The 27315-nt window shown below is 36.3% G+C and overlaps 1 protein-coding gene across 2 annotated transcripts; it reads left to right on the top strand.

Annotated features, from left to right (window-relative positions):
• The first annotated feature begins 15032 nt into the window (after positions 1-15032).
• On the top strand, positions 15033-24531 carry LOC107750040 (uncharacterized). Of its 2 annotated transcripts, XM_016565297.1 has the most exons (8): positions 15033-15244; positions 20894-21870; positions 22107-22432; positions 23311-23451; positions 23584-23709; positions 23845-23886; positions 23996-24130; positions 24329-24531. In XM_016565297.1, the coding sequence occupies exons 1-8, from the start codon at positions 15186-15188 to the stop codon at positions 24515-24517; spliced, it is 1995 nt and encodes a 664-aa protein (XP_016420783.1). In that variant the 5' UTR covers positions 15033-15185; the 3' UTR covers positions 24518-24531. The 2 variants fall into 2 exon arrangements, with proteins under 2 accessions (XP_016420783.1, XP_016420790.1); XM_016565304.1 differs by lacking the exons at positions 15033-15244; positions 20894-21870; positions 22107-22432 and adding an exon at positions 23197-23239.
• The last annotated feature ends 2784 nt before the right edge of the window (positions 24532-27315 follow it).

The following is a 27315-nucleotide window of genomic DNA, read 5'->3' as shown; positions in this document are numbered from 1 at the left end:
GAATGCTAAATGCCACGGAAAAATGTGTTCAGTGACATTTGCTGCAAAACAGCTGCTTGTACTCCCAGCTGCAAAACAGCAGCTGGTGTTGTCAAGTCTATTAGTATTATCTTTAGCCTGTAATATTTAGTCTTGCATTCATTTGTTGCACTTAGTCTTTGCATCAACAAGTATGTAACACTTTTAGAACAATTTTTTTCCATGTCAAGTAACAGTTTTAGAACAAACAAAACTGGCTCATAACATTTATTCTTTCAAGTAAAGATAAATAAAACACCACTGTCACAAAAGTATAGTCCATAATACATACATTATATACAGTACATGAAAATTCAAATTTTTTTGAGAAAACAAGAAGTTATATATAGAAATATGGTCTCTTATTTTCCTTTTACGAGTTCTCTAAGCTTTGAAAAGCACATTCTGTGTTTCAGATGGCCATCATTATACATCCTGAATAGTGCTGAAATTAATACAACAATCATAGCGATGGACAGAATCAATGGAAAAATATCACAGAAATATAAATGCTGATCAATTTTAGATATGCACATAAAATAGGCTATAACTAGAGGTAAATAACAAATCAGGATAGACACTAAAATATGAAAAATTATTCGAAATGCCCTTTTTTTCTGTTTGTTCTCAATGGCTCTGCCTCTGTCAGTTTTATTGTGTCTGTCTTTCTTTGCCATTTCTACATTTTTTCGATCACCAGGTCCTGGACGTTTCAAAGCACAAAGGACAGATACACAGCAAAATGAAATTATTATCACTGCAATGCAAAAAACCAAAAACATTGCATGATCTGGAAAAAATGGTACTTCAATGAAAATGAGTCTCAAGCCTGTGGCCACTCCAATTACCCAAGCTGCTGTTGCCAATGCAATCCTGTACTGGATGCCCTTGTATCTGAGGAATGTTACTGGGTGAATCACTGCCAGGTAATGTTCCATGCACATGAAGATCTGGAGGAGAGGTCTGAAAGTCCAGCAGAGACCAGTGAGAAAGAGAGCCAATTTATAGGCTGTTAAATAGAAATATTTGCTAATAATTAAGTTTATAAAGCAAAGAAAACAATAAAGCAGCTCCAGTACAGTGATGTTCAGTGGAAACACCAAGTTGGGTTTGATGTTCTCATGAAGAAATACCCAGAGAGACCAGCAATGGATAGGTGTTCCCACAACGAAGAATAATGCTGTAATGACAATAATGAAGAAAGAGCCCAAATGTCCCTGACAGTCCGCATTGAGCATGTAGGTTGAATTGTCTATTTTCAAGGATAAATTGTACATGGTTGTTCAGAGCTAAGAAAAACAGAAATGAAGAGAGCCAGTTTCATTCATTGTATGATTTGCAAAAGTGTAAGTTCAAATATACACAAAGCACTTTTGTACTATAGGAAGACTGGACAGGAGAACTGATTTCTAGATAAAATCTTACAATTACTTAGCCTTTGTTAGTTGTGTGTAACTTAACTCATAAGTTTACACATTAAAATAATTAAAGGAATATCACACCTGGATTGATGAAACAGCATGCAAAATTAAAGAATTATTTCATTTGATCCCAGCAGCACCAAGCCACCAAAACTGCCTTTCATCCGTTCATTAGGAACTACAAATGTGCTTGTGCTCATACATATTGTGTTTGCATCAGTTTGTTCCTGTTTTCTTTTTTTTTCTTTTTTTAGCTCATGTCATATGTCAATATTTGTTTATGAATGCTGATATTTGCAACAGCATGAAATGTGACCAAAACTTGAAGATTTGTAAAAAGAAAATCATAATGTGCTATCATAAACATGGTTATTGTACACAGATATTTTTACAGTTCAGACAACTTTATAAATGTTTGTAAAAGGGCGATTATTAACAAGAATTATTGTTTGCATAGGTTTCGCATTGTCACTTATTTTTATGTCATGTCAATTTGCTTAAGAATGTCTAAACTGAAAACAGTATTATGAAATGTAAACAAGTCTTATTTACCATATCTAAATATTTGAAAATAATTGTGTGCTATTATAAACATAGTTATTACACTTTTACAGACTATACTATGTAGTATTAGGTGCTAATCGGTAGCGCAGTTGCATATAGCATGTGTGGAACCTGTATTGAGAGTGTTACGGTACTGTGAGGGTGTGAAGTACTGTGGAGTATAATAAAAAAGTAGTCAAAAATTATGGCTGGCTGTTGCATCGTCCATCCTATGAAAGGTTAATGTTGTACCTACTAAACGACAAAACACCTTTCATTAGCTTATATAATTTTATGAAGCTACAAAAATACTTTTTGTGCACAAAGAAAACAAAAATAATGACTTTATCACACAATTTCTTCTCTTCTGTGTCAGTCTTCGCCGCACGTTCACGAGAGTACCGCGACGCATGTGTGTGTCCCCTCAGTAGCATCTCAACGAGGGGGGTAATAATTTGGCAGGGAGTCGAAAATGGGCACAACAGTATCACACACATGCGTCGTGGTACTCTCGTGAACGCACGGCGAAGACTGACACAGAAGAGAAGAAATTGTTGAAGTTGTTTTTGTTTAGTTTTCTTTGCACACAAAAAGTATTCTCATAGCATCATAAACTTACGATTGAACCACTGATGTCACATGGACTATTTTAACTTAATTTTGGGCCTTGAATGTGTCAGTTCCGTTGCTGTCTATATGCAAGGTCAGAAAGCTCGCGGATTTCATCAAAAATATCTTAATTTGTGTTCCAAAAATGAACGAAGGTCTTACGAGTTTAATTAATTACAGAATTTTCATTTCGGGTGAACTATCCCTTTTAAGCTCATATGTGACAGGATTTACTTGACAGATGATGTGGAAGGGGCCAATGTATGTGAGACTTAATTTCTTACCGGGAAGACAGAGCTTGATGCCCCTAGTTAAGAGCCACACCTTTGCAGGTGGTGATGAGCTGCGTGCCAGACCCTCTTACTCTCCCGGAACCAGTGCTGGAAACTGAGTACGCACTGGAAGGTCGTGAGTCCAGTTGGTGAAGGGAGCTCTGAGTGTACTCAGCTAAGGCTAAGATCTGGCTCCAGGTGTTCTGTAGCGGGCAACGGGAGGACCTTACCGGGTGGTAGATTGCATGAAATTTTGGACATGGTTCACTCGGAGCATCCTCTTATGAACCTTCTCACATCCTGTGCCATTCTTGGCTACCAAAAGCGATCTTGTTGCAGTGAGAGGGTCACATTGGGAGGAGTGAACAGATCTGATTAGCGGTGCGTTTTAAGTTCTGGAAACGCGTGATCGGGCTGACACCCCAGCGGAGAGGATTCGCAAGCATTGGCATACCGTACCGAGCCGTACCGTGCCGTACCATGCAGTGGAAAAGCGCCATAAGTTGTTCATCAAGGGACCACTGAATGGCACTTATAATCAGGCTGGAAGGAATCACAGGTTCAGGCTTCTCAGGAGACTCTTCTGGAGTGTGGAGATGGGACAGGGCATCGGCTTTTACATTCTTTAAAGCAGGATGGTAAGATTTGGAGAAATTGAAATAGTGAAGAACAGAGCCCGTCGGCCTTGACGGTTCAACCTCTTGGCTTAGCACAGATATTCAAGATTCTTGTGATCGGTAAGAACGTTGAACAGATGTTAGGCTCCCTCCAGCCAATGTCTCCATCCTTCTTTGAGACATTGCACATCTTGAGTGGCTGCTGGGGTCCAGGACAGAGACTTGTGCCTACCTTTTAGAAGATTGGTGAGTAGATGAGTGATGGAACTTGTCACGTACCGTGTGTGTTTTGTGATCTGTTTTAGTTTCATTGTCTGCTTATTGTGTTTTCAGTTTGCCTTTACCATGTGACCTAGTTTTCCTGTGTTGCCTGATTATGTCATTCTGTTCACCTGTGTCTTGTTAATTATCTCATTAGTTCCCTTTGTTTGCTTCATGTTTATAAGTCCTCAGTTCTCCCTTAGTCTTGGCCCGATCTCCGTTATGATTAGGTGTGTTATCACTGTCTCCTGGTACCTGAGTTGTTTATTAAAGTATTCCGTGTTCACAGTCTGATTCTCCAGTTCTATACCTTGTACACACCGCACGCTGACAGAACTCAAGTTGTGGATGAAACAACAATAGAAGTTAGTGAAACCAAGGAAGTGTTTTTACTCTTTCATGGTAGTGGGTGTGGGACAGTGCAGAGGTGCAGAGGTGCACTTCTCTGCCTTGAGGAAGAGTTGGAATTCTTACAGGGGCTGAAGGACTTACGAAATGTGCTGGCAATGTTCAGCCATGTTTTGGGAGTACACAGATATGTTGATGTATACCAGTATGAAACGGTGGAGGTACTCCCGAAGCACCTCATGCATGAATTCCTGGAATACGGTGGGGCCGTACGACATGACGCAGTACTCACAGGTGTCACAAAGGCAGCCTTCCACTCATCCCCCTCAAGTATACGGATGAGGTTGTAGGCACTTCAGAGGTCCAACTTGATCAAGATGGATGCACCACAAAGTTGTCCTAGTACCGCTGGAACGAGGGGAAGTGGATAGTGGACTTTCACAGTGATCTTTTTAAGTGCTTGGTCTATGGAAGGCCAAAGAAACTTGACGCAGCAGGGGAAGTTGAAGGGCGAATGTAAATACTTATCCAAGGCTTTCAGTTCAGGGATGTAGAGTGGGTATATTTTGCCACAGGGCACTGGCTCACCCGGAATTAATTCAATGCTACAGTCCCATGGTCTGTGAGATGGTTATTGTGAGAAAATGTCACTGAAGTGGGCATAGCTTTCAGGAATAGACAGAACGTTTCTCCAAAAGACTTTCAATATATGTGGAGTTGAGAGGGAAGACCTTGGAAGTAGGTGAGGTTGCTTGGGGAAATTGAAGAAAGCAGTCAGGAAAACAGTCGTAGACCTGTTTCAGGACTTCGCCAGGAGATCATGAAATTGTGGTGAATGAGGCATGGGTGCCCTAAAATGGTGCAAACTGTTTTGACTTTTCTAAAGGTACACCTTTTTACCTAAAGGGTCCATACTGGTACCTTAAAGGTGCATATTAGTACCTAAAGTGCACATATTAGTGCCAAAAAGGTACAAAAGTGTACCTTTTGAAAAGGCACTGCCTCAGTGACAGCTTTTGCAACCAACTAGCTACATACTACAATATATGTGGAGTGTTGTTAGCTAGATTATCCAATATTATCATGCTTCCTTATCAGTAAATATATTATTCTTTTTACTGTAACTCTTAGTGCAATCGAAAATAGTCTGCTGGGTAGCGCTTCTCTTCTCTTCATTTTCAGAGCCTCCTGCACTCTTCCAGTCAAACGGCAGTCATGAAACTCTGAGTGCTGTGTTGATGAAAGTGCGATGCAGTTGATGCTATTAATTTGTGCAATGAGGGGGAATTTTTTCCTGATATATTATGACAAACTCACACTCGATTGGGAACAAAAAAAAATGTCACAAATCAGGTCTACATATTTATGAGTTTAACATGCTTTCTATTCAAATATTACACAAAGATTTGCTTAAACCATTTCATAAAATGATGTTGCAAATATTAACATTCAGAAGCACACATTAATTGCATGGGCTTTAAAAACAGGGGCAATCCTATGCAACACAATGTATATATAGTTCCCTATACTGAAACAAAGTCACTTTTGCTGGCCTGTCACTGTTGGGATCAAATGAACCAATTTTGTAGCATATTTTGCATCCTCTTTCATTAATCCAGGTATGATATTTCTTTCAATAATTGTAATTGTAAAAATTACAATTAAATACGATTAAAGTTAAATTACACACAAACTTGTCAGGGATTCAGCCACACCGCCTGCCACGCTAACAAGGTCCCAATCACCAGTCTATTAATCGTTACCACCTGTCACTGCCAATCAGGCTTCCTATATCTCTGCACTCACCCCTCTGTCTCATTGTCTAGTCTCGCAGTTACTATGCGTACTTACCTGACTCCCTTCTATGTTTGCTTACCTGCAAGCTCCTCCGACGATCTGTTCCACGTGCTCCAGCACTCCGACAATCCGTTGCTCCAGCCACTCACCTGAAAGAAAGAAAAGGACACGTTACTCCTACAAGCTAAGCTACCAAACTCAACCCGCTACCATCATACTTCCCTCTGGATTGTTGTCTTGATTTCTCCTGCCTCCATCGCAAATAAACCTACTGTTGTGTTGACTTACCCTTGTGTTTCCCGTGTGTTTGCTGACACTAATGACAAGATTTGATCTAGAAAATATTACAAAAATCAATTATACAAATTTTTCATGTAGTCCTATAAACAACATGTAGGTGATTAAATGATGCAAAATTTTACAATATATATGACCACATGCATATTTACTCAACTGTATTAAATATTGATAATATAAAAAAAAAATTATCAGCATATTATAATGATTTCTGAAGGATTATGTGACACTGAAGACTGGAGTGATGATGCTGAAAATTTAGCTTTGATCACAGAAATAAATTACATTTTAACATGTATTCAAATAGAAAGCAGTTATTTTAAGTAGTAAAAATATATCACAATATTACTGCTTTTGCTGTATTTTGGATCAAATAAATGCAGGCTTGGTGAGCAGAAGAGACCTTAAAAACATTAAAAAATCTTACTGTTCAAAACCTTTTGACTGGTAGTGTACTTGCTAATTTGTGGTTTTCAGTATGTGTATGTTTTGCCATGATACAAAGTCCCCAGGAGACTGTGGTGATGCCCTTTTTTTAAGCTAGTGCATCTGAGAGGTCAAGATTTGTAATTTGTACTTTTAAAAAGAAAATGTTCAACAATTAAAAATAATATCAGAACTAAAGCTTTACAGCAACCTATTTACAGTGTAATTACCTGTACAGATGAAACAAAGTCAGTCACTTTTGGTGGCCTGTCACTGTTGGGATCAAATGAACCAATTTTGTAGCATATAATCCAGGTATGACATTTCTTTAAATAATTTTAATTCCTTTAATTCTATAGACTTAAATTAAATTACACACAAATTAATGATACGATTTGATCAAATCTGACTATTATAAGTGCTTTCTGTTCATTTGAACTTACTTTGCTTGCCTATTTTTGCAAGTTAATTGGCCAACTCATTCATTTCTTTTCGCAGCTCCTTACAACCATGTGTAATTAATCCTTGCAAATTGTCAATTCAACCTCCAAATTAGATGAGCCTCTAATGTGGTACATGTACTGCATTTGCCAGGGACATTTTGGCACCCTTGCCTTTATTGTCAGTACAGCATTATTCTTATTTGTGGGAACACTGATCCATTGCTGGTCCCACTGGTTGCTTCTCCATGGGAACATCAAACCCAACTTTGTGTTGCCACTGAATCTTGCTGTAGTGGACCTAGTTTTTTGTATTCAAAGCTTTGCAGACTTAATTACAGCCTATTACATCACAGTGGCAAGCTTTAAATTGTCTATGTTTCTCTTTGGTCTCTGCTGGACAGTCAGACCTCTGCTCCAGATCTTCATGTGCATGGAACATTACCTGGCAGTGATTCATCCCGTAATATTCCTGAGATACAAGGGCATCCAGTACAGCCATGATTGCATTGGCAACAGCAGCTTGGCTAATTGGAGTGGACAGTTTTTTTTGGATTGCAGTGATAATAATCTCATTTTGCTGTGTCTCTGTCCTTCGTGCCCCAAAACGTTCAGGACCAGGAGATCACAAGAATGTAGAGATGACAGAAAACAACAGATGCAATAAATCTGTCAGAGCTGTTGAGAACCAGCAAAAAAGGAAGGCCTTCAGAATCATCTCTCATATTTTAATGTCCATCCTGATTTGTTATTTGCCTCAAGTAGCTTATATAACACTCATAGCTGAAATCAGTAAAGAAATATATGTGTGTAACATTTTTCTGTTATGTCTGTCTATCTCTTCAGTTACTGTAATAATTACACCGTTAGGATGTGAAGGCCATCTGAAACACATATTGTGCTTATCAAAGCTAAGAGAACAAATTGGGAGGGGGGGGCATTTAAGATTTCAAAGAAGCAAAATGATGTGACATTAAGCGTATAATAGTATTTGAGTAAAATCTGTATATATCTGCTAGAGATGCATTGATCAATTGTATGTGACTGATTGGTACAGATTGTAGTAATTTTCTTTAATATATTTAAATATTTGCCATGTTTAATCACTATGTAGTAAACTAATAATGAATACTTCAAACATAATCGAAAATAGAAACTGAAAATAGTAAAAAATTCTTGACACAACTAATAATACTGTCGTAATTTAAATTTGTTGAAGCATTGCAAGAAACCTTTGTGTCTGCTCGTGTGTTTATTTGAGAGAGAGAACTGATTTTGATTCCTGAGTGTTACGATAAAAAATCATAAACTAAATTGTAATGTATGCATTTCGTATATGTAGTGCTTGACTTGTATATGAAGTCTTGTTATGTAAGGGATAAAGTACAGTCAGTCAGTCTGCTTGTCACACGACTACTCACCAAATAAATAAACACGTGGAAATGAAATATTGATTTGAATGGAACAATATGCTATATAAGTCCATTATAAAGGTCCAAATCAATTGGCCTAGCAACAAGATGAACAGTGCAATAATATACTAGCCTAATTTTAATACTGAGGTCCCCTGAGGTCATTTTCACTACAATTGATATCGCCAAGTGTGTTTGTTTGAAATGAGAGAGTGGTGTGACACTAGAGACATGAACAATTGGGTCCACTGGTCAACTGTTTTTGGTAACATGGATGTTGTGGTCAAATGTAGGCCTACATTTCAGAAAACCACACCATTATACATTTTTTATTTTTTAACATTTTTTTTAAAGGGGTGGTTCATTGTGATTTCACTTTTTTAACGTTAGTTAGTGTGTAATGTTGCTGTTTGAGCATAAACAATATCTGCAAAGTTACGAAGCTGAAAGTTCAATGCAATCGGAGATATCGTATTTTAAAATTCTGGCAGTTTAATGCCTACTGTTCCTCGCGTCCCCCTGCTCTGCACACGCTCTGCATCTCTCTCTCTCTCTCTCTCTCATTCAGCTCAGCTCCAGCAATGAACCATTACAATTATACACTTATTTTCACATAGCTATGAGAAGTTATGCAGTTGCCGTACTGTATTAAAGCTTTAATCAGGATAAAACTGTATATTAAAAGCTAACATAAGCAGTAGCATTTACAAATAACAGTGTATCTAAAAGTATGAGACAACAACAAACAAAAACCATAGGCCTACCATTAAAAGCCGTGCTTGCACGGCGGTTTAGCCAATCACAACACACTGGGCTAGCTAACCAATCAGAGCCCATCGCCTATTTCTGAGGGAGGGGCTTCATAAAAGCAGCGTTTCTCAGAGAAGGGACAGAGCAGTGTGGAATAAAGGTAAATTATGTGAAAAATAATGCGTTTTTTAAAAAACTAAGCATTAACACATGTTAGACTGCACCCCATAAACACAATCAAGCCTAGAAAAAAACCACTGAACCACCCCTTTAAGTGAAGAATCGAGACCTGCTCCAAGAGATGATTAGCGATTGTCTGATACACGGATGAATCTTTCTTTGGAGATGATTTTTTTCAATGATCTGGTTCACGAATAACATTGAATGATTCATTTGTGAATTCAACTGCTCACTTTTCAATGATCCGATTCAATCCCTCAATATATCACACAAATGTTCAGGTAAAAAAACTTTTTATTTACTGTTTTCCGTTGTTGTTGATACAACATTCATCATACAACATATGTAAATATATGTAAAGTATATATGTAAATAAAGACAAACAAACACTACTTTATCCACATTATCATAAGTCCCATAATAGCAATTTTAATAATAATAGGCTATAATATGTAGCAAATGTTATGTATTTACTATTTCTCCATAAACATACAGACACATTCATTAAGACGTAGCTATATATATTTTATACTAATGTAAAAGAAAAAGAAACAAATCTCAAGCAGGTATTCAGTACACACATTGTACACTCTCAAAGACATTTTTTTTCTCAGTTTCTTCTATTTTCCTTTCATTTTTTCTCTAAGCATTGATAAACACAGTTTATGTTTCAGATGGCCTTCACTATACATCCTGACTAGTGGTGAAATTAATACAGTAATCCTGGTGATGGACAGAATGGCTGGAAAAGCATCACATGCAAATACTTGCTCACTGATATTATATATGCGCATAAAATAAGCTACTACTAGAGGCAAATAACAAACCAGGATGGATGCTAAAATATGAGAGATTATTCTGAAGGCCTTCCTTTTCTGCTGGTTCTCAACCGCTCTGCCTCTGTCAGTTTTATTGTGTCCGTCTTTCTCTGTCATTTCTACATTATTTCGATCTCCTGGTCCTGGGCGCTTCAAAGCGCAAAGGACAGATGCACAGCAAAATGAAATTATTATCACCCCACTGCAAAAAAACAAAAAGAATACATGATCTGGGAAATATTCTATTCTGATGAAAATGAGCCTCACACTGTTGCCCACTGCAATTAGCCAAGCTGCTGCTGCCGATGCAATCCTGTTCTGGATGCCCTTATATCTCAGGAATATTACTGGATGAATCACTGCCAGGTAATGTTCCATGCACATGCACATCTGGAGAAGAGGCCTGACTGTCCAACAGAGACCAAGGAGAAACATACAGAACTGAAAGTATGCTACTGTGAGATACTTGGTAGCTATTAAGTCTACAATGCAATGAATACTGAAAAGCAGCTCCAGTACAGTGATGTTTAGTGGAAACACCAAGTTGGGTTTGATGTTCCCATGAAGAAATACCCAGAGAGACCAGCAATGGATTGGTGTTCCCACAAATAAAAATAATGCTGTAGCTGTAGTAACGACAAGAGTGCCAAAATGTCCCTGACACATGGCATACCACTTTAAAATCTCATCTAATGTCGATGTTAAATTGTTGCCTTGAAAGGATGAATTACACATGGTTGTATAGAGCTGGGGAAAACAGAAATGAATGAGCCATTTAAATTCACTAAGTCTGCAGTATATGTATTTGAATTATTGAAAAAATGTCATACCTGGATTGAAGAAAGATAATTCAAAATATACTACAGAATTGTTTTATTTGTTCCTCCCACCAGTGATGAGCCACCAAAACTGCCTGCCTTTATTTCATCTGTATAGGGAACTATAAATGTCCCTGTGCTCACATTATATTGTGTCTGCATAGGACTGTCCCTGTTTTTTTTTTTTCATGTCATTAATGTGTGCTCATGAATGTCCATATTTGCTGCAACATATCATTCAAGCAAATCTTGGTGCAATATTTGAATAGAAAATCATGGAGTGTTATCATAAACATGGTTATCGTTCACTGACATTTTTACAGATTGTCTTTCATTCTGCTCATGAATGTCCATATTTGCTGCAACATATCATTCAAGCAAATCTTGGTGCAATATTTGAATAGAAAATCATGGAGTGTTTCATAAACATGGTTATCGTTCACTGACATTTTTACAGATTGTCTTTCATTAATTTTCTTTCCCAAAAAGGCAAGTGTTCTTTCTAGTAATCATCATTATTCACATTTGTTCTAGTTTGAGAGTCAAATCATGATTTATATACTTACTAAAGAAGAATGGGGTAAGGTGTGCACTTTCCTGTATTTATCTATTTTATAGAGATGTAAATATCCTTCCAATGCAGCTTTGAAAATAATATAGTGACTTACAGTCCCAAGTGAGCAAGTCAAAGGTGACATTAATAATAAATAAACTCCCTAAGATGTTTAAAAAGATGCATTAGCAGAAAATCTTGAGATGAACCAAAACCAAAGCCCTCATCTTTGTTGCCAGATATTAAACAAATTCATATAAAACAGCTATCCATGCATGTACACACTAATGTTACTTGAAACAAATTGAGCTCACGCACAATTATGAATTGCATATACATTATATATTTTATTATTATTCAACATTTCTAACCGAGTAAGAATCCATGTGCTATACAATAGGGATGAGTGCAGGTGCAACACAGACACAGCGGGGTTAATTCTACTTACAATATTCGACAATATTGGCATATGGTAATCAATTACTACTTTGCTACATTACAAAGAAGAACATATGACTTTATACTTCATACTCTTTAGATTCATGAATTAATGATTCTTGAACAAACCATGCTTTTTTGATTTTCTTCACTGAACAGGTTGTATTTTGTGAACTCGACTGATCTAGTTGCAGTGGAAACAACTCAGTGACTCATTGATCTGGTCCTGAGTCTCAAGTTAACAAATTACTGAATCATAAACCTCAAAAGTGTAAAAGTGTTAAAAAACTTATTTACTAATTTAAAATTGTTATATGCTGAACAATTCATGATATAATGCCATTGTGATAATTACAGGGTAAAAATGTAAATATTATGTTAAAAACAAAGAAAAGTTATTTTGACAAAACTGCAATTTGATTCAAATAAGTTTAGTAAAACATATAATAGCAATAATAATAGTATATAATGTTGACAATATGAGACGTTTCCCATTTACTCTCCTAGAGTAAACATAAAACACCAATCAGCAACATACAAGTAATCAAATTACTCTAGCAGGTATTCGTCATACATTTTAATGTAATGTCAAGTCCCTTCGTTTTAAAAAAAAATCTAAACTAGAATAATCATTAAAGCTCTCAGTTTTTAATTTGCATTTTATTTGTTCTCGAAGCTTTGAAAAGCACATGATATGTTTCAGATGGCCTTCACTATACATCCTGATTAGAATCAGAATCAGAATCAGAATCAGAATCAGACACTTCAGGAGCTTGACAGAGGGGTCTTTAGAGGTGCAGTCATTCGTTTCAGATTAGTGGTGAAATTAGTACAAAAATCATAGTGATGGACAGAATCAGTGGAAAAGCTATACATTTGTATAAATGACTTGATTTCAGCTATGAGCAAAAATAAGCTATACTACATTAGGAATGTAACAAATCAAGATGGACACTAAAATATGAGAGATGATTCTGAAGGCCTTCCTTTTCTGCTGGTTTTCAACAGCTCTGCCTCTGTCCGTTTTATTGTGCCCGTCTTTCCCTGTCATCTCTATATTATTTTGGTCCCCTGGTCTTGGACGTATCAAGGCACGAAGTACAGAGGCACAGCAAAATGAGATTATTATTACCGCAATGCAAAAAAGGATAAAGAATATATGATCTGGAAAAAAAGTCTGTTATTAAGAAAATGAGCCTCAATCTGTTGCCCACTCCAATTAGCCAAGCTGCTGCTGCCAGTGCAATCCTATACTGGATGCCCTTGTATCTCAGGAATATTACTGGTTGAATCACTGCCAGGTAATGTTCCATGCACATGCAGATCTGGAGAAGAGGTCTAACTGTCCAGTTGAGACCAACAAAAAACAAAACCAATTAATAGTTTGGCCCTGAAACTTTGTTGGTACGTGTTATGAAATCTATTAAGCAAAGAAAACAATACAACAGCTCCAGTACAGTGATGTTCAGTGGAAACACCAAGTTTGGTTTGATGTTTCCATGGAAAAACACCCAGAGAGACCAGCAATTGACAGGGATTAAAGTTTTCCGTCGCTATGATGGATTTCCGTCAGTTCATAAAGACAGTCACTTGCTTCATTCCTGAATGATTCAGCTGTTCGAACGAATCAATTGAATGAATGATTCAGTGATAAAATCAGTGACTTAGTTTCGTTTTTAGCGTATAATTTCAGTTATTTAAATCATTTAATATTTCTGTATTCAAAATTTTATATTTAAAACATTAATCTCCACATGAATTTATGAATTTAATTGCACTCATGCCTCATTAAATGTCTGAAAATGTACCTACAAGCCACTTTTGTGTTCTTCTGTGCCACCTCTGTAGTACAAATTAATTTATTAATACTAATTTCATATGGTTGGTTACTTATTTGTCTTATTCTACTTCTTATTATATTGTTTTATACAGAAATTAATAGGTAGTCAATTGTTATTTTTTTTACGATTTTCAAAAACAGGTAAGCAAATTTGTTTTGCACTTTTGAAGTGCTTACTGTATAATTTCTAAACTGGACAGAACGTAGATCAGATCTTGAAATTATTTTGCCACTATTAGATTGTAAAATCTCATACCTGGATTGAGGAAACAGTCCCAAAAACGACAAGCAAACAAAGTCTTTGACTTGATTTCATCTGTTTATGAGGTAATGTACCCGTGCTCATACATATTGTGTTTATGTTGCATAGTATTGTCCATCACTTTTTTACCCAAATCATTGACGTGTTCTTATATGAATGTCTGTATTTGCAACATTATATTATGAAATGGTGCAATATTTGAATAGAAACTCATGGTGCAGTAACATATATTTTGACCTTGACTATAAATCCAGAATAGAGTCCAATGCTAAACAATGCATGAAACCTTCAAATCTATCCTGTGATCAAGTCATTCATGCTAACCACTTTTTTGAGCTTGACCCCTAAAAATACAGTGCTGATCATTACCTAGTCATTTTAGTGTGTACTAGTTAATATTGTGAAGTGTGTAAGAGAGAGTGTATGGCTGCAGAGGTGCTCCCAAAGCAGAGAGGAAAGCCTTGAGGGACATGATGGGGGTAGTGTTGGGAGGGCAAGCATGTGTGTGAGTCTGGGGGATGAAAACATGTGAGGAGAAAGAATGTATTACAGTGTGTGTCTGACTGGAGTGAGGAGTAGGATAAAATTTACAGAGGGAGACATTTTGCATTGGGAGTAAATAATCTGTGTGTGCTTCTAATAGTGTTCAAATTGTAGTTTTTGTGTTCATCTGAAATGACAGTCAGGAAAATACAGTGCTGATCATTACCTAGTCATTTTAGTGTGTACTAGTTAATATTGTGAAGTGTGTAAGAGAGAGTGTATGGCTGCAGAGGTGCTCCCAAAGCAGAGAGGAAAGCCTTGAGGGACATGATAGGGGGTAGTGTTGGGAGGGCAAGCATGTGTGTGAGTCTGGGGGATGAAAACATGTGAGGAGAAAGAATGTATTACAGTGTGTGGAGTGGAGTGAGGAGTAGGATAAAATTTACAGAGGGAGACATTTTGCATTGGGAGTAAATAATCTGTGTGTGCTTCTAATAGTGTTCAAATTGTAGTTTTTGTGTTCATCTGAAATGACAGTCAGGAGGAACAGTTGAAGATTTCTGAAATCTAAAGTGATAAATAATGAAGAATTCACTCCAAAGAAAAATAACCTCCAGCTCAACTTCAACTAAAGTCAACATGTGAGTATATAAGGATTTTGTTAGAAGTGTCTTTGAATGAATCTTTCAGCATGGGTCGTGTTGGTCGTGTTATAAATAATCTCTAATTATTTTGAAATGGATAATAAACATCTATTAACATTTAACTTTTTACATACTGCTATACATTTAAACACACAGCCTAATTAAGTTGCATTTTTTCACATCTCTATCTTGTTATAAAGCTTTCAGTCAAAGTGGTTTTCAACTGGTTTCTTAACGGAGAGGTGTTTATTTTTATTGATGACAGCTGATGCTGGCTTGCTGGTGTCATCACTCTACTATGATGCTATATTATATTATTCAGGGCCACACTACATTCTCTGTATGGGATACATGAAATCATTTTTCTCATTAATAAGACTTTGTATCTCACATTATGACTACTTTTATCACACAACTGCATCTTTATTTCTTGTTATTGTGACTTTCTCATGCCGAGAATGTTTCTCTTATGACATTTTCTCTCATAATTACACATATTATATTTCACAGTTATGACTATTTCTCACAGTGTGACTTTATTTCTTATTTTAACCTATATCATGATCTTTTTTCTATTTTGTACTTCAATATACAAATCTATTGCTAGTTTGAGCAGTGACAGGCAGATATATTTACCAGAATATGAGGTATTATAATAGAGCTTGGCTTTATTACTTTCTAATTTAAGTTGAAAATAGCTGTTATGCTTCTGTATCAGTCCTGAGAGGTTTTGAAGAAACAAAACCTTAATTGTAAAAGAAACCATGAGTCAAAAGTCACTAATCACAAGCATAGAAATTTATGACTGTGAACTGTTTTGGTGGCCAGAGAATAGTCTTGTCACCTGTTGGATTCCATTTTTAACATCCATTGTGAACTTTAACAAGACAAGTGTGTCAAGGTCTTGAATTTGTTCTCAAGTCAAAATCACATGCATGTTTCTGTCTCTTGTTGCCCACAGGCTGACTACAGACTGATAGTCTTCAGTTTTATCTCCAAATTACTTCTAATTTTATCCAATAATTTGTATTCACTATATTATATATATTTATACACTGTATTATATTATATTATATTATATTATATTATATTATATTATAGACTGATATTTGTCAAAACATAGTGAAGATATTTAAGGAATAATTGAACATGATAGAAAAAATACCCTTTTTTTAAAAATTTTTTTATAGCCTTTGTGCACAGCCAGCCTTGTACTCTTCTAGGTTCAAAAAACTTTCGTCCATAAAATGCGTTGCACAAATTCGAACATCTGGGTTGTGCTGTTCTGTTGTAAATCAATCTTAACCAATGATTCCTAATTGCATCTACTTTCGGAAGGCCAAATAAAGTGCTTTTGCTTTCGCACTGAATCACACATTGTCTCCCTGACATGGCTGCATCAATACAACTGCTGTTCCTGAAACCACGCCTTCTTTCTTTGCGTGCACATTTGGGCGGCATTATGCTAATATTTCCACATAGTGACCTAGATATGTGGGGGCGTGTTAGAACGAGCCGTTTTAGGTAGCTGTGGCTGACTCTTAACTTTTATAAAGAATATCTCTTTGGATTTGAGACTTTAGTCTTTGCAACTTTACAGCTCTTCTTTATGCACCAAGAGATTGTAACACTCCAAAGAGAAAGGAAAACTTGAAATCGCATCATATGACCCCTTTAAAACATCTCATTTTTGTATGTACACACATGTGTGGAAATTTATGGGAGTGGGATAAATAAGATTCCCCTTTCTGGCCTTGTCCAGAATCTCATGGAGTACATAGCTCAAATTTACAAGCACAGACAACAGAGGATATACTGATCTGGGTAATGTCTTTGAGGACGTCATGTACCAGGGCGACAGGATTCCCCCCTCCTCCATATTTAGATGTAATAGAGACCTGAATTTTTCAGGCGAGGCTTGTGTAATTCAGTATGTTTGGCCTTTTCGAGGTGCTGGGTCATTAACATTTCTATGAGTTAACAACATAGATACTTCTGATCTCTTTCCAGAATGTGCTAAAACCCCATAGCCTATGTAATAGAGCAGAAATATTGCGCTAAGTTGTTCTATCATCACGTTTACGTTTAGTTTTATGAAATGGGTTGCCCTTGACTGACCAGCATGGACTGTTCCAGTGTTCCCACCTTCCAGGAATGAAGACAGCATGATGAATATCTGTCCAGGAGTTGTAAATCAGATTAGCTTATTAACTTAGCACCATCTGCTGAGCAACATGTTGCACAGTATCTTCAGGCCATCATACCATTCCTGCAAAAAAAAAGAGATCATGACATTTACATTACTTCCCTTGCTGTTAGTCCTTATGTGAGAGCTGCTGAATGTGTGAATATGAACATACTTCTGGGAGTGATCCTGCATCAGATGATCATGTCTATAAATAAGATTTCTTAAATAGATGTGTGACCGATGAGTGAGACTGATAGAGTGAGAAGGCTCAGATGATTTCTTTAGGAAAGCAAGCTGGCGGTTGTTGATTCTCGTTACACTTGGTATTTCAGTTACAGGCCAGCTGGGGCCAGAGATCACACTTAGGAACATAGCGCTGTTCTATTTTGTTGAAATGATACTGTAAAATGTTGCTCTCTAATATGCAGAGTGGGAGTCAATGGAATCTCTCTGACTGCTTTGAATTATATTAAATTTGTCTTCACTGCCGCCTATCTAAGAACATCCACAATGTCCCCTAGCATATCTTTCTTATCTGTCCGACTCAGACACACTGTTCATTTGATACCACAGAGCATGCTTAGCTGCAACAGCAGCACCAAGGACAAACAGATCATCTAAAGTAGGCAATATTTCATCAGGAAGTCAAATGTGACAAGTTGACAAAATGTGCTTTGGCGCATTCTAACTGATTGTCTCATCTTAGATAACTAGCTATGCTGTGTCAACAACCCTCCTGGTAGATGTGCTAAACAACATTAACCTTGATTTGATTTTGATGCAATATTTACACTGAAGCTGGCAGGCGGCTATCGTAAGGGGCGTGACATTTCCCGACCAGGCGCCGCGAGTGCTGCCAATCACAACACACACTGGCCCAGCTAACCAATCACAGCACATTTCGTGTTTCAGAAGGCGGGCCTTCATTTGATACAGGAACTATTCGAGCCGTTCATGCCAGACTGGGGAGAGAGGTGTTGTAATAATGTAAAATATGTGAAAAATAATGTGTTTTTCGAACAACCTAGTATGACAGCCTGTTCTAGTACACCCCCAAAACAAAATCAAGACTCTGTAAAAGAGCATAATAGGACCCCTTTAACATTTAGTTTTATTCACTGGAATGAAGCACTGGCCACCAGACAGTAAACTCGATTTTGTCACTTTCCAGCACTGAAAATACCCTTGTGAAAAAGAAGTACACTTTAGCATACTTTTAAAAAGAGTACTTATTACAGAATATACTTTGAAAGAATATACTTAAGTGAGAACCAAATGAAATGTTTACTTGCACTTAACTGCATGTTATTTAAAATTCAATGAAAATGTTATAATTAAATTTATATTAAATGCAATTTTGCAGTTAAATGCAAAGATTTAATTTTACAAAATTACAAAGTGCACTTTTTAAAGGTGTACTTAAATGTGTTAAGAAACATACAGTTGTCATGAAACTGTATACTTAAGTGGTCAAGTACCGTTTTTTAAACTTAATTTTAGGGTTTGATGTAAACAGGTGCACTTTTCCACAAAAAAACTGAAACATTTTTGAGATCTAACCATGTAACTTCTCCTAGTAAATCATCACTGTATGATTAAAAAAAAGTACTATATTATATTATATATTATACGATATAAGTACTATATCATATTTTGATAGGCTGATAGCCTCACTCTGCACTTTATGCATTCATTGTTTGAACTGTGAACATTTAGCAAATGTGTGCACTCTCTTGGACAGATTTTTGAATCATGGTTTTGTCAACCCTTCTTTAAAAATGTAATTCTTAAATGATGACCCAATATTCAAAAGTCTGTCCAGGAGAGAGCACACATGCTGGGGACCATGTGGTTGTGGCTGTGAAACTATGGCAGCTGTGTGGTACTTTACACTAGACAAATGTCTTTCACCTCTTGCTCATGTTACAAGGACATGCTGTCACAGTGTTTGAAAAACACCCTGCTGGCATGTTATTAATTATATGTAATGAAGTGAGCACATGTCTGATGGAAAGCCTTCAGGAAGTTGTCCTCTCTTGCTCTGTTGAGACTAGCTGCACTTTCATTAAGCTTTAAAGAATTTGTTTATGCATATGTTCTACACCAGAGAACTATTTCACAGTTTATATTGTAAGCTTACTTGGGAGCAAATGTTGAGCCTCAATGAGAATTAATGGCCTCAGTGAAAGGAAAAACGTATCAACAAATGCTTTTTTCTATTGTCGTTTGAATAATGAGCAGACCGTAGAGTTAAAAAAAATCTAGTTAAAAAACAAAACAAAACATATGTGCCAAATTCTTTGAAATGTATAGTATTTGTGCTGGTTTAATATGGTTTCAAAAACCTTTCATACCATTTTCAGTAAAATATTCAATTTAGCCACTCTAAATTTTGTGAAAATATGTTGTTATAAAAATAAAGAAAGAAAGATATAAAAGTAAAATATAATTCCAGTTTTCAAGCTATAAAATGAATATATTTATCATAAAATATTAATAAATACATTAAGATTATTTATAAGATATTATGTTTTTGGGAGCTGCACTACATGACATATTACACCCTAAGCTAATCTTGCCTTGTCATAAAAAGGTTAAATTACCTGATATTTTAAGAGACTTTATTACTGACCTTGACACAAAGTGTCTGGTTTTATTATTTATTTTTTCTTCTGTATGTTGGTCACACCATAGCACTTTAAATGCCAGACAAGTTTTTCAAATCTTAATAAGCAATCATAATAGACAATACAAAATTAATAATAAATGATTATGGAAATTAATTTAATGTGGCTTTCTTTTCAATAATTTATTTTCTTTTTTTATATTATTATTTATTATGATATCATAGTTATTTAACTCTAGAATTATATATGAATTACATTTTCAATGCATTTTTGAATAAATTAATATATCCAGAAAGCAAATATGCTGAATGAATATTGCTGAATGTACAAGTTTGAATGATTCAGATACTCTTGTTTTTCTATCTTTCCCCCCCCACAGACTTCCACATGCTGCTCAAATCAATCCCAGGCCAGTGTGTTTGTCTCAGATTGATATTTTAAGAGACTTTATTACTGACCTTGACACAAAGTGTCTGGTTTTATGATTTATTTTTTCTTCTGTATGTTGGTCACACCATAGCACTTTAAATGCCAGACAAGTTTTTCAAATCTTAATAAGCAATCATAATAGACAATACAAAATTAATAATAAATGATTATGGAAATTAATTTAATGTGGCTTTCTTTTCAATAATTTATTTTCTTTTTTTATATTATTATTTATTATGATATCATAGTTATTTAACTCTAGAATTATATATGAATTACATTTTCAATGCATTTTTGAATAAATTAATATATCCAGAAAACAAATATGCTGAATGAATATTGCTGAATGTACAAGTTTGAATGATTCAGATACTCTTGTTTTTCTATCTTTCCCCCCCCCAGACTTCCACATGCTGCTCAAATCAATCCCAGGCCAGTGTGTTTGTCTCAGATGAGCAGTGTTTTCTCCAGTATGCCACCCCTTTTTGGAACAGCACAAGCTTTCCTATTGAGACTAGCCCAACTTGAAGCTCAGCTAGTTTTGAACCTGATTAGTAATGTTGCATCTGGAAATAATAGCGGTTATGGGAACCCTTTTGTTCCTTTAAATCTCTTACAGCCTGTTGGCATTCAAAGATCCTCATTTTTGAGCATGTACCAGTGCCCAGGGGGTTTTAAAAACATGGATTCCACACCTCACATGGTTAGTCATCCTTCAACAACAGTCACAGAAATTAATTCAGTCATTGCCAATAAGGAGAGTGGTGCACTTCTGGCAAAAGAGATTAATCAGGAGAAAACACTAGGCCCCATCATGAATAATACAACATTGCCACTGCCAACATCTGAGGAAGCTCTTTTTAGATCCAGTCCCAATCATCTAGGCAAACATTTCGCCTTAAAATCACATATGGACTGTTCTCAATACCAGTCAGTGACAGCCAAAGCAATGATGCCTCCTGATAGACCACAGATTGGAGAAGCAGAGCCAAAGCAACAAACAACGCTGCAGTATCCAACAGAAAGTCTAATCAAAGCTTTAACCAGCCTTGGCCTTTCTCTTGAGGATCTAGAATTACTCAGTCATTGCCCAGAAAACCAGTTAACAACAGAGAATATCCCCTTCATTATACAAGACATTCAACAGCGCAAAGGAACAAAGGACATTAAATATGGCCATGCTAGATGTATCTCATCTGATCAAGTGGGAGAGTCATCATACACTCATGGGGAACAGAGGAATCCGAGGATTATAAATGGTGAATGGCAAGAATCCCATTCCCAGAGATCTCTCAGCCCTGAAAGATGTCGCTCATCTAAAGTCATTTATAAGCACTTCTCGACCCAATCTAGAACACTAAGAACAAGACATTCATCAGGTGAGTTATTATTACATATAAAACCGATGCATCAATAACAATGCAGCTTACATCATCTAAAATCTTAATCTATCTATCTATCTATCTGTCTATCTGTTTGTCTGTCTTCCAAACCACTTGTCTTAATAGGGTTGTGGGGTGTTTGTTTATTTTTTTAAATAAATAAAATAATATTTGTTTTTGGACTAGAAATGTGCAGCTGTAACATTTGAAATCCCTGTTTCCCTTCCTTCCAGGAAGAGGATCAAATTCCTTCCTAAAGAGGCTGCAACATGGGCCTGCTGAGGTCACCGGCTGGAGGCCTGGTTCAGTCTATTTTCCCCCTCGATCAAAACGCAGCATAAGCCACAGCTTTGTCTCTCTAGACTGTAATAAAGCAATACATTATACTACACAAAGACCCTTGTCCTCTCCACACAGATCCAACACTTACAATGCCATGACAAAAGGTCATCAACAGTCTTCATTTCCAGTCAAATCTGCAAAATCAGAAGTAACCGCTGAATCCATCAACATTCAGATGCCAGTAACTAAGACGACTGCAAAAACATCAGCACAAACTGTAAGTTCTGGGAGGTGTAGGCCTACTAGAAATACTGATGGTTATCCGTTGAAAATCATTTGAAATTTGTGTCAATACGTCATGAATAGAATGCAGCAGCAGCAGCAGGGGATTTGTTGTCGCTACTCACGTCAGGTGTAGACACGGTGTAACATTGGTTTTGCTTTGTTTCACAAAACTAATCGTTGCCTGGGTTGTGTATGTATTTGTGGGGCGGAGCTATCAAAATAGGGGCGATACCCTTTTGGGGTAGGGGCGTGTTTGTTTTGGTGATTTCAAATGTCAACATTGGCTACCAGAAATCGCTTACCCCACCTTTAATGCCCTCAAAGCAAAACTCTAATTAAAGGCGTTTTATAAAGGTTTCTATTCTCTAGTGTGAAATGTGATCACTACCACCATAATGATTGAAATGCCACCATTAAACCATTAAAGTATCACTTTAGTCTCAACATTGCTGGCTGAAAATAACAGGCATCTCGAATAGTTCGCACGGCGTGTTTGTTTTGGTGATTTCAAATGTCAACATTGGCTACAAGAAATCGCTTACCCCACCTTTAATGCCCTCAAAGCAAAACTCTAATTAAAGGTGTTTTATAAAGGTTTCTATTCTCTAGTGTGAAATGTGATCACTACCACCATAATGATTGAAATGCCACCATTAAACCATTAAAGTATCACTTTAGTCTCAACATTGCTGGCTGAAAATAACAGGCATCTCGAATAGTTCGCACCGACAGTGCTATCATAACAAATGAACAAATGTGAAACAGTGACCTCTGGTGGCCTGAGAGTTGCAATGTTTAGGTTAGGAAACATTACGAACTCCACTCTTTCCAGTTCACTTTTTTTCTTATTGTTCCCTTGTTTTCCAACAGAAGGGTGTGATTCGTTTGTCTGGAATACCTCTTGATTACTCTCAGAGTGAACTTATCAAAATGGCATCTCCGTTTGGTCACTCTGTTGAGGTTTTAATGGCGACTGAGGTTTACACAACAACCTGTCTAGAACTGAAGAAGGTATGTGTCGTTTTAGGATGTATATGTAACACTTGTTTATTTTAAAACAATAAAACAATAATTACCTTTTTTCTAAAGTAATTTCCTGTAAAATACAGCACTTCTATATCAGCTTGTGTGTGTGTTTTCCAGGCTTTACTGATGTTTCCAACTGAATTCTCAGCCGAGGAGATGGTGAAGGTTTACTCTGCTATCCCAGTTCACATGAGACAGCAACGTTTGGAGCTGGTGTCCCAAACTGTTGACTTTAGTTCACCTGTGAGTTGACACACTAATGGATAAATGGAAACAATTTTATAATTAATATTTTCTTGCATAAATACTTTTTTTTTTTACTTCAATACTTCATTTGTTTATTTACTTTACTGAGTTTAATGCATACTTTTACTTCAGGTGTCAGTGTTTCATGCTTTTGTGGGGCCATCATTGTCAAATGCAAGTATCACTTGTTCTGGAGCCATTTCAAATATTCAAATTAAAACTTAATAATAATAAAAATAAAAATAAATTCATCTATTCTTGAACAAGTCCCACTGTCTTTTAGGGGCTGCTGACAGCTTTGGACCATTTGCTGGTTGTATGTAATGTTCCCAATCAGCCCAGTGCTGCTACAGGAGTGCTACGGCTGCTAAAGCCTTTTGGACAAGTTTTCAGAGCTCTGGTACTTTATGGAAACAAGGTAGAACAATAAAAATGTTTAACAGCATATATATAATAAGAAAAACTCAAATACATTTGGTTGTTTGAAAAATATGTGAAAACATTTGAGTTTGACTTTATTTCAGTCGTCTATGTTTTCTCAGCTTTTACCTATATTTGACTATTTGAGTCTAAGCTATCAGTGAATTGATATATTTTTGTTTGTCTTCATAACTAGGTGGAAGTTGATCAGTGCCTTGGAAACAATAGCAGCATCCAGATGGTTTTAGAGATGGAATCTGCTTCTGTTGCTTTATCTGTATATGAGTGGTCTCAAAAAATTCCTTGTCTTTATCATAACCATCATCTGTCTTTCCTCAGAGGATGTAATATACAGAAAAATACATCTGAGGTCCATTCAGCCTAATATCCTCACAGTTTTTTAGTTAAATTTAAATATTGTATATTTTCATTATCTTTGTAATAAAATACAATAAAACAAGACCATAAGAAGTATTATTGTTTGTCTTTCTCCTTTTATAAAATTATATATTTATTGAGCAGCAGAAGTTAACACATTAAAAAATAGTAATCTCAAAAATATAAACTACCTTCACTACAATACTCATGGTAATGGAAATCCTGAAAATAACGGAATTTTAAAAGTGGGATATTTAGTTAAAAATACAGTAATAACAATTAACTTAAAAAGTCATGGAAAAGTCATTTGGAATGCATGGGTCAAAATTGATTCAATATCAGCTCAACAGATGTTCTCAAAATTATATATTATATATTAAATTATATAACATGGTTGTGATTTTAATTGTTAGATACTGCTAAAAAGGTCAAGATCACTGAGGTGACAAACCCAAATCACAGTTTTAAAGAGTTAAATCACCCACAAAAAAAATGAAAAAATAAAATAAAATATTTATTCACCTTCACATTTTCTTTTTCAAATCAAATCACATTTTTATTTAATAATTTCCAATAAATTAGAATTTATGCTTTTCCCCATACAATAAAAGCATTAGTAACCAGGGGCCATCAAGCCGAAAAAGGATAAAAGAGCACCATTAGATCTTATGTCATTCATGAATCAAGTTTAAAAAATGTCCCTGTATATATGCAAGTAAGATTTGAGAGTTGTGCCAGGGGGAAGATTTTCACACAATGCACTTCACTTGGCCTTAAAGGGACAGTTCACCCAAAAATGAAGAACTCTTTCATCATTTGTGACCCTGGACCACAAAACTAGTCATAAGTAGCACGGGTATATTTGTAGCAATAGCCAACAATACATTGTATGGGTCAAAATTATAGATTTTTCTTTTATGCCAAAAAACATTAGGATAAAGATCATGTTCCATGAAGATATTTTGTAAATTTCCTACCGTAAATATATCAAAACTTAATTTTTGATTAGTAATATGCATTGCTAAGAACTTCCTTTGGACAACTTTAAAGGCGATTTTTTTTTTATATTTTGATTTGATTTTTTTTTCCTGCACCCTCAGATTCCAGATTTTCAAATAGTTGTATCTCAGCCAAATATTGTCCTATCATACCAAATATACATCAATGGAAAGCTTATTTATTCAGCTTTCAGATGATGTATAAATCTCAATTTCAAAAAACTGACCCTTATGACTGGTTTTTGGGTCAAATTTACTCATTTTAGTTGTTCCAAACCTGTACGAGTTTCTTTTTTTTTGTTGTTGTTGAAAACAAAAGAAAATATTTGTTTGGCTGATTATTTTCTATTACACATAAAGAACAGCGCAAGTAACCCAACATTAAAGGTGGGGTAAGCGATTTCTGGTAGCCAATGTTGACATTTGAAATCACCAAAACAAACACGCCCCTACCCCAAAAGGGTCTCGCCCCTATTTTGATAGCTCCGCCCCACACACTTACGCAACCCAGGCAACGGTTAGTTCTGTGAAACAAAGCAAAACCAATGTTACACTGTGTCCACACCGGATGCGAGTGGCGCGGCGCGACAAAATACTATGGAACTCATTATAATCAGTGATGCTGTCTACACCATAGATATATATACATATCTATATGGTCTACACTGGATGCGGCGCAGCACATCACGACAAATCCCCGACAGAAAACTGCTGCCGGGTTCTATTTATGACGTGCTGACACATTTCAAATGGTTTTCAACGGTCGTTTGATCGCGTCCAGTGTAGGCAGACTTTAGCTGTTGTAGACACGGTGTTACTCAGCTATTGAGAAGAAACAAAGCAACCTCGGCGTTCGATCGCAGGCCTTCCGCTCCTTGAGTTCTCTCCAGTGCTGGAACGCTGTTTCAATATTTACACGGGTCCTACTTCTTGCCTTAAGCCTTCTTTTGTTCCGCAGACGTTTTCCTCTTTTGTTTTTTATCCGCCATCTCTATCTTTCTGTCGCTCGGCTCGCTAATGTCCGTCCTGTGCACTGAACGCTCTCTCCTCCACATCATGAGTAGACACGCACCTTACTGCTGACTGGCTACAAGTTTGTTTTGCTAGTCGGCCCGAATCAGTTTTCTAAAGCGTTTTTGAAAAATCGCTTACTCCACCTTTAAAAGTTATCGTTCCCTGACTGGGAATCGAACCCAGGCCGCAGCGGTGAGAGCGCCAAATCCTAACCACCAGACTGCGCTGTGCTAGCAATGATGAATATAGTAGTAGTCAAATCACGAATTCAAATTTAAAATGTCATCAATGTCACTAACGTAATTATGCAACCTGTGACATAGCATTTTGCTGTTTATCAAGTAGTCATACTTTATTCTTTCACATATTGTAATTAGCAGTCAATATATAGTAGATCTACAGCTTGTGTGGTATTCAGCAGTGAGTTACGTTTATTTATAACATCTGGGTCATTGTTCTTTACCTTAAAATGCAGTAAATGAGTGTCTTTGTACTAATTTGTGTTTTTTAAAGGGGTCATATGATGCTGCTAAAAAGAACATTATTTTGTGTATTTGGTGTAATGAAATGTGTTTATGCGGTTTAAAGTTCAAAAAACACATTATTTTCCACATACTGTACATTATTGTTTCTCCTCTATGCCCCGCCTTTTTGAAACGCGTCGATTTTTACAAAACTCATCGGTCTGAAAAAGCGAGGTATGCTGTGATTGGCCAGCTATCCAATGCGTTGAGATTGACCGAATACCTCAAGCATGTGACGGAAATGTTACGCCCCTTACCATATTGTGATG

Source organism: Sinocyclocheilus rhinocerous, unplaced genomic scaffold, assembly GCF_001515625.1.
Source record: "Sinocyclocheilus rhinocerous isolate Xijiao unplaced genomic scaffold, SAMN03320098_v1.1 scaffold1483, whole genome shotgun sequence".
Lineage (NCBI taxonomy): Eukaryota > Metazoa > Chordata > Actinopteri > Cypriniformes > Cyprinidae > Sinocyclocheilus > Sinocyclocheilus rhinocerous.
Note: the sequence above shows the minus strand (reverse complement) of the source record. Positions and strands in the feature narration are given on the sequence as shown.

Excerpts from the sequence above, each read along its gene's own strand:
- LOC107750040 (XM_016565297.1), top strand. The coding sequence starts at position 15,186 with ATGAAGAATTCACTCCAAAGAAAAATAACCTCCAGCTCAACTTCAACT. Across the intron at positions 21,871-22,106 it reads AAGAACAAGACATTCATCAG|GAAGAGGATCAAATTCCTTC; the intron begins GTGAGTTATTAT and ends CCTTCCTTCCAG. Across the intron at positions 23,887-23,995 it reads TGGGGCCATCATTGTCAAAT|GGGCTGCTGACAGCTTTGGA; the intron begins GCAAGTATCACT and ends ACTGTCTTTTAG.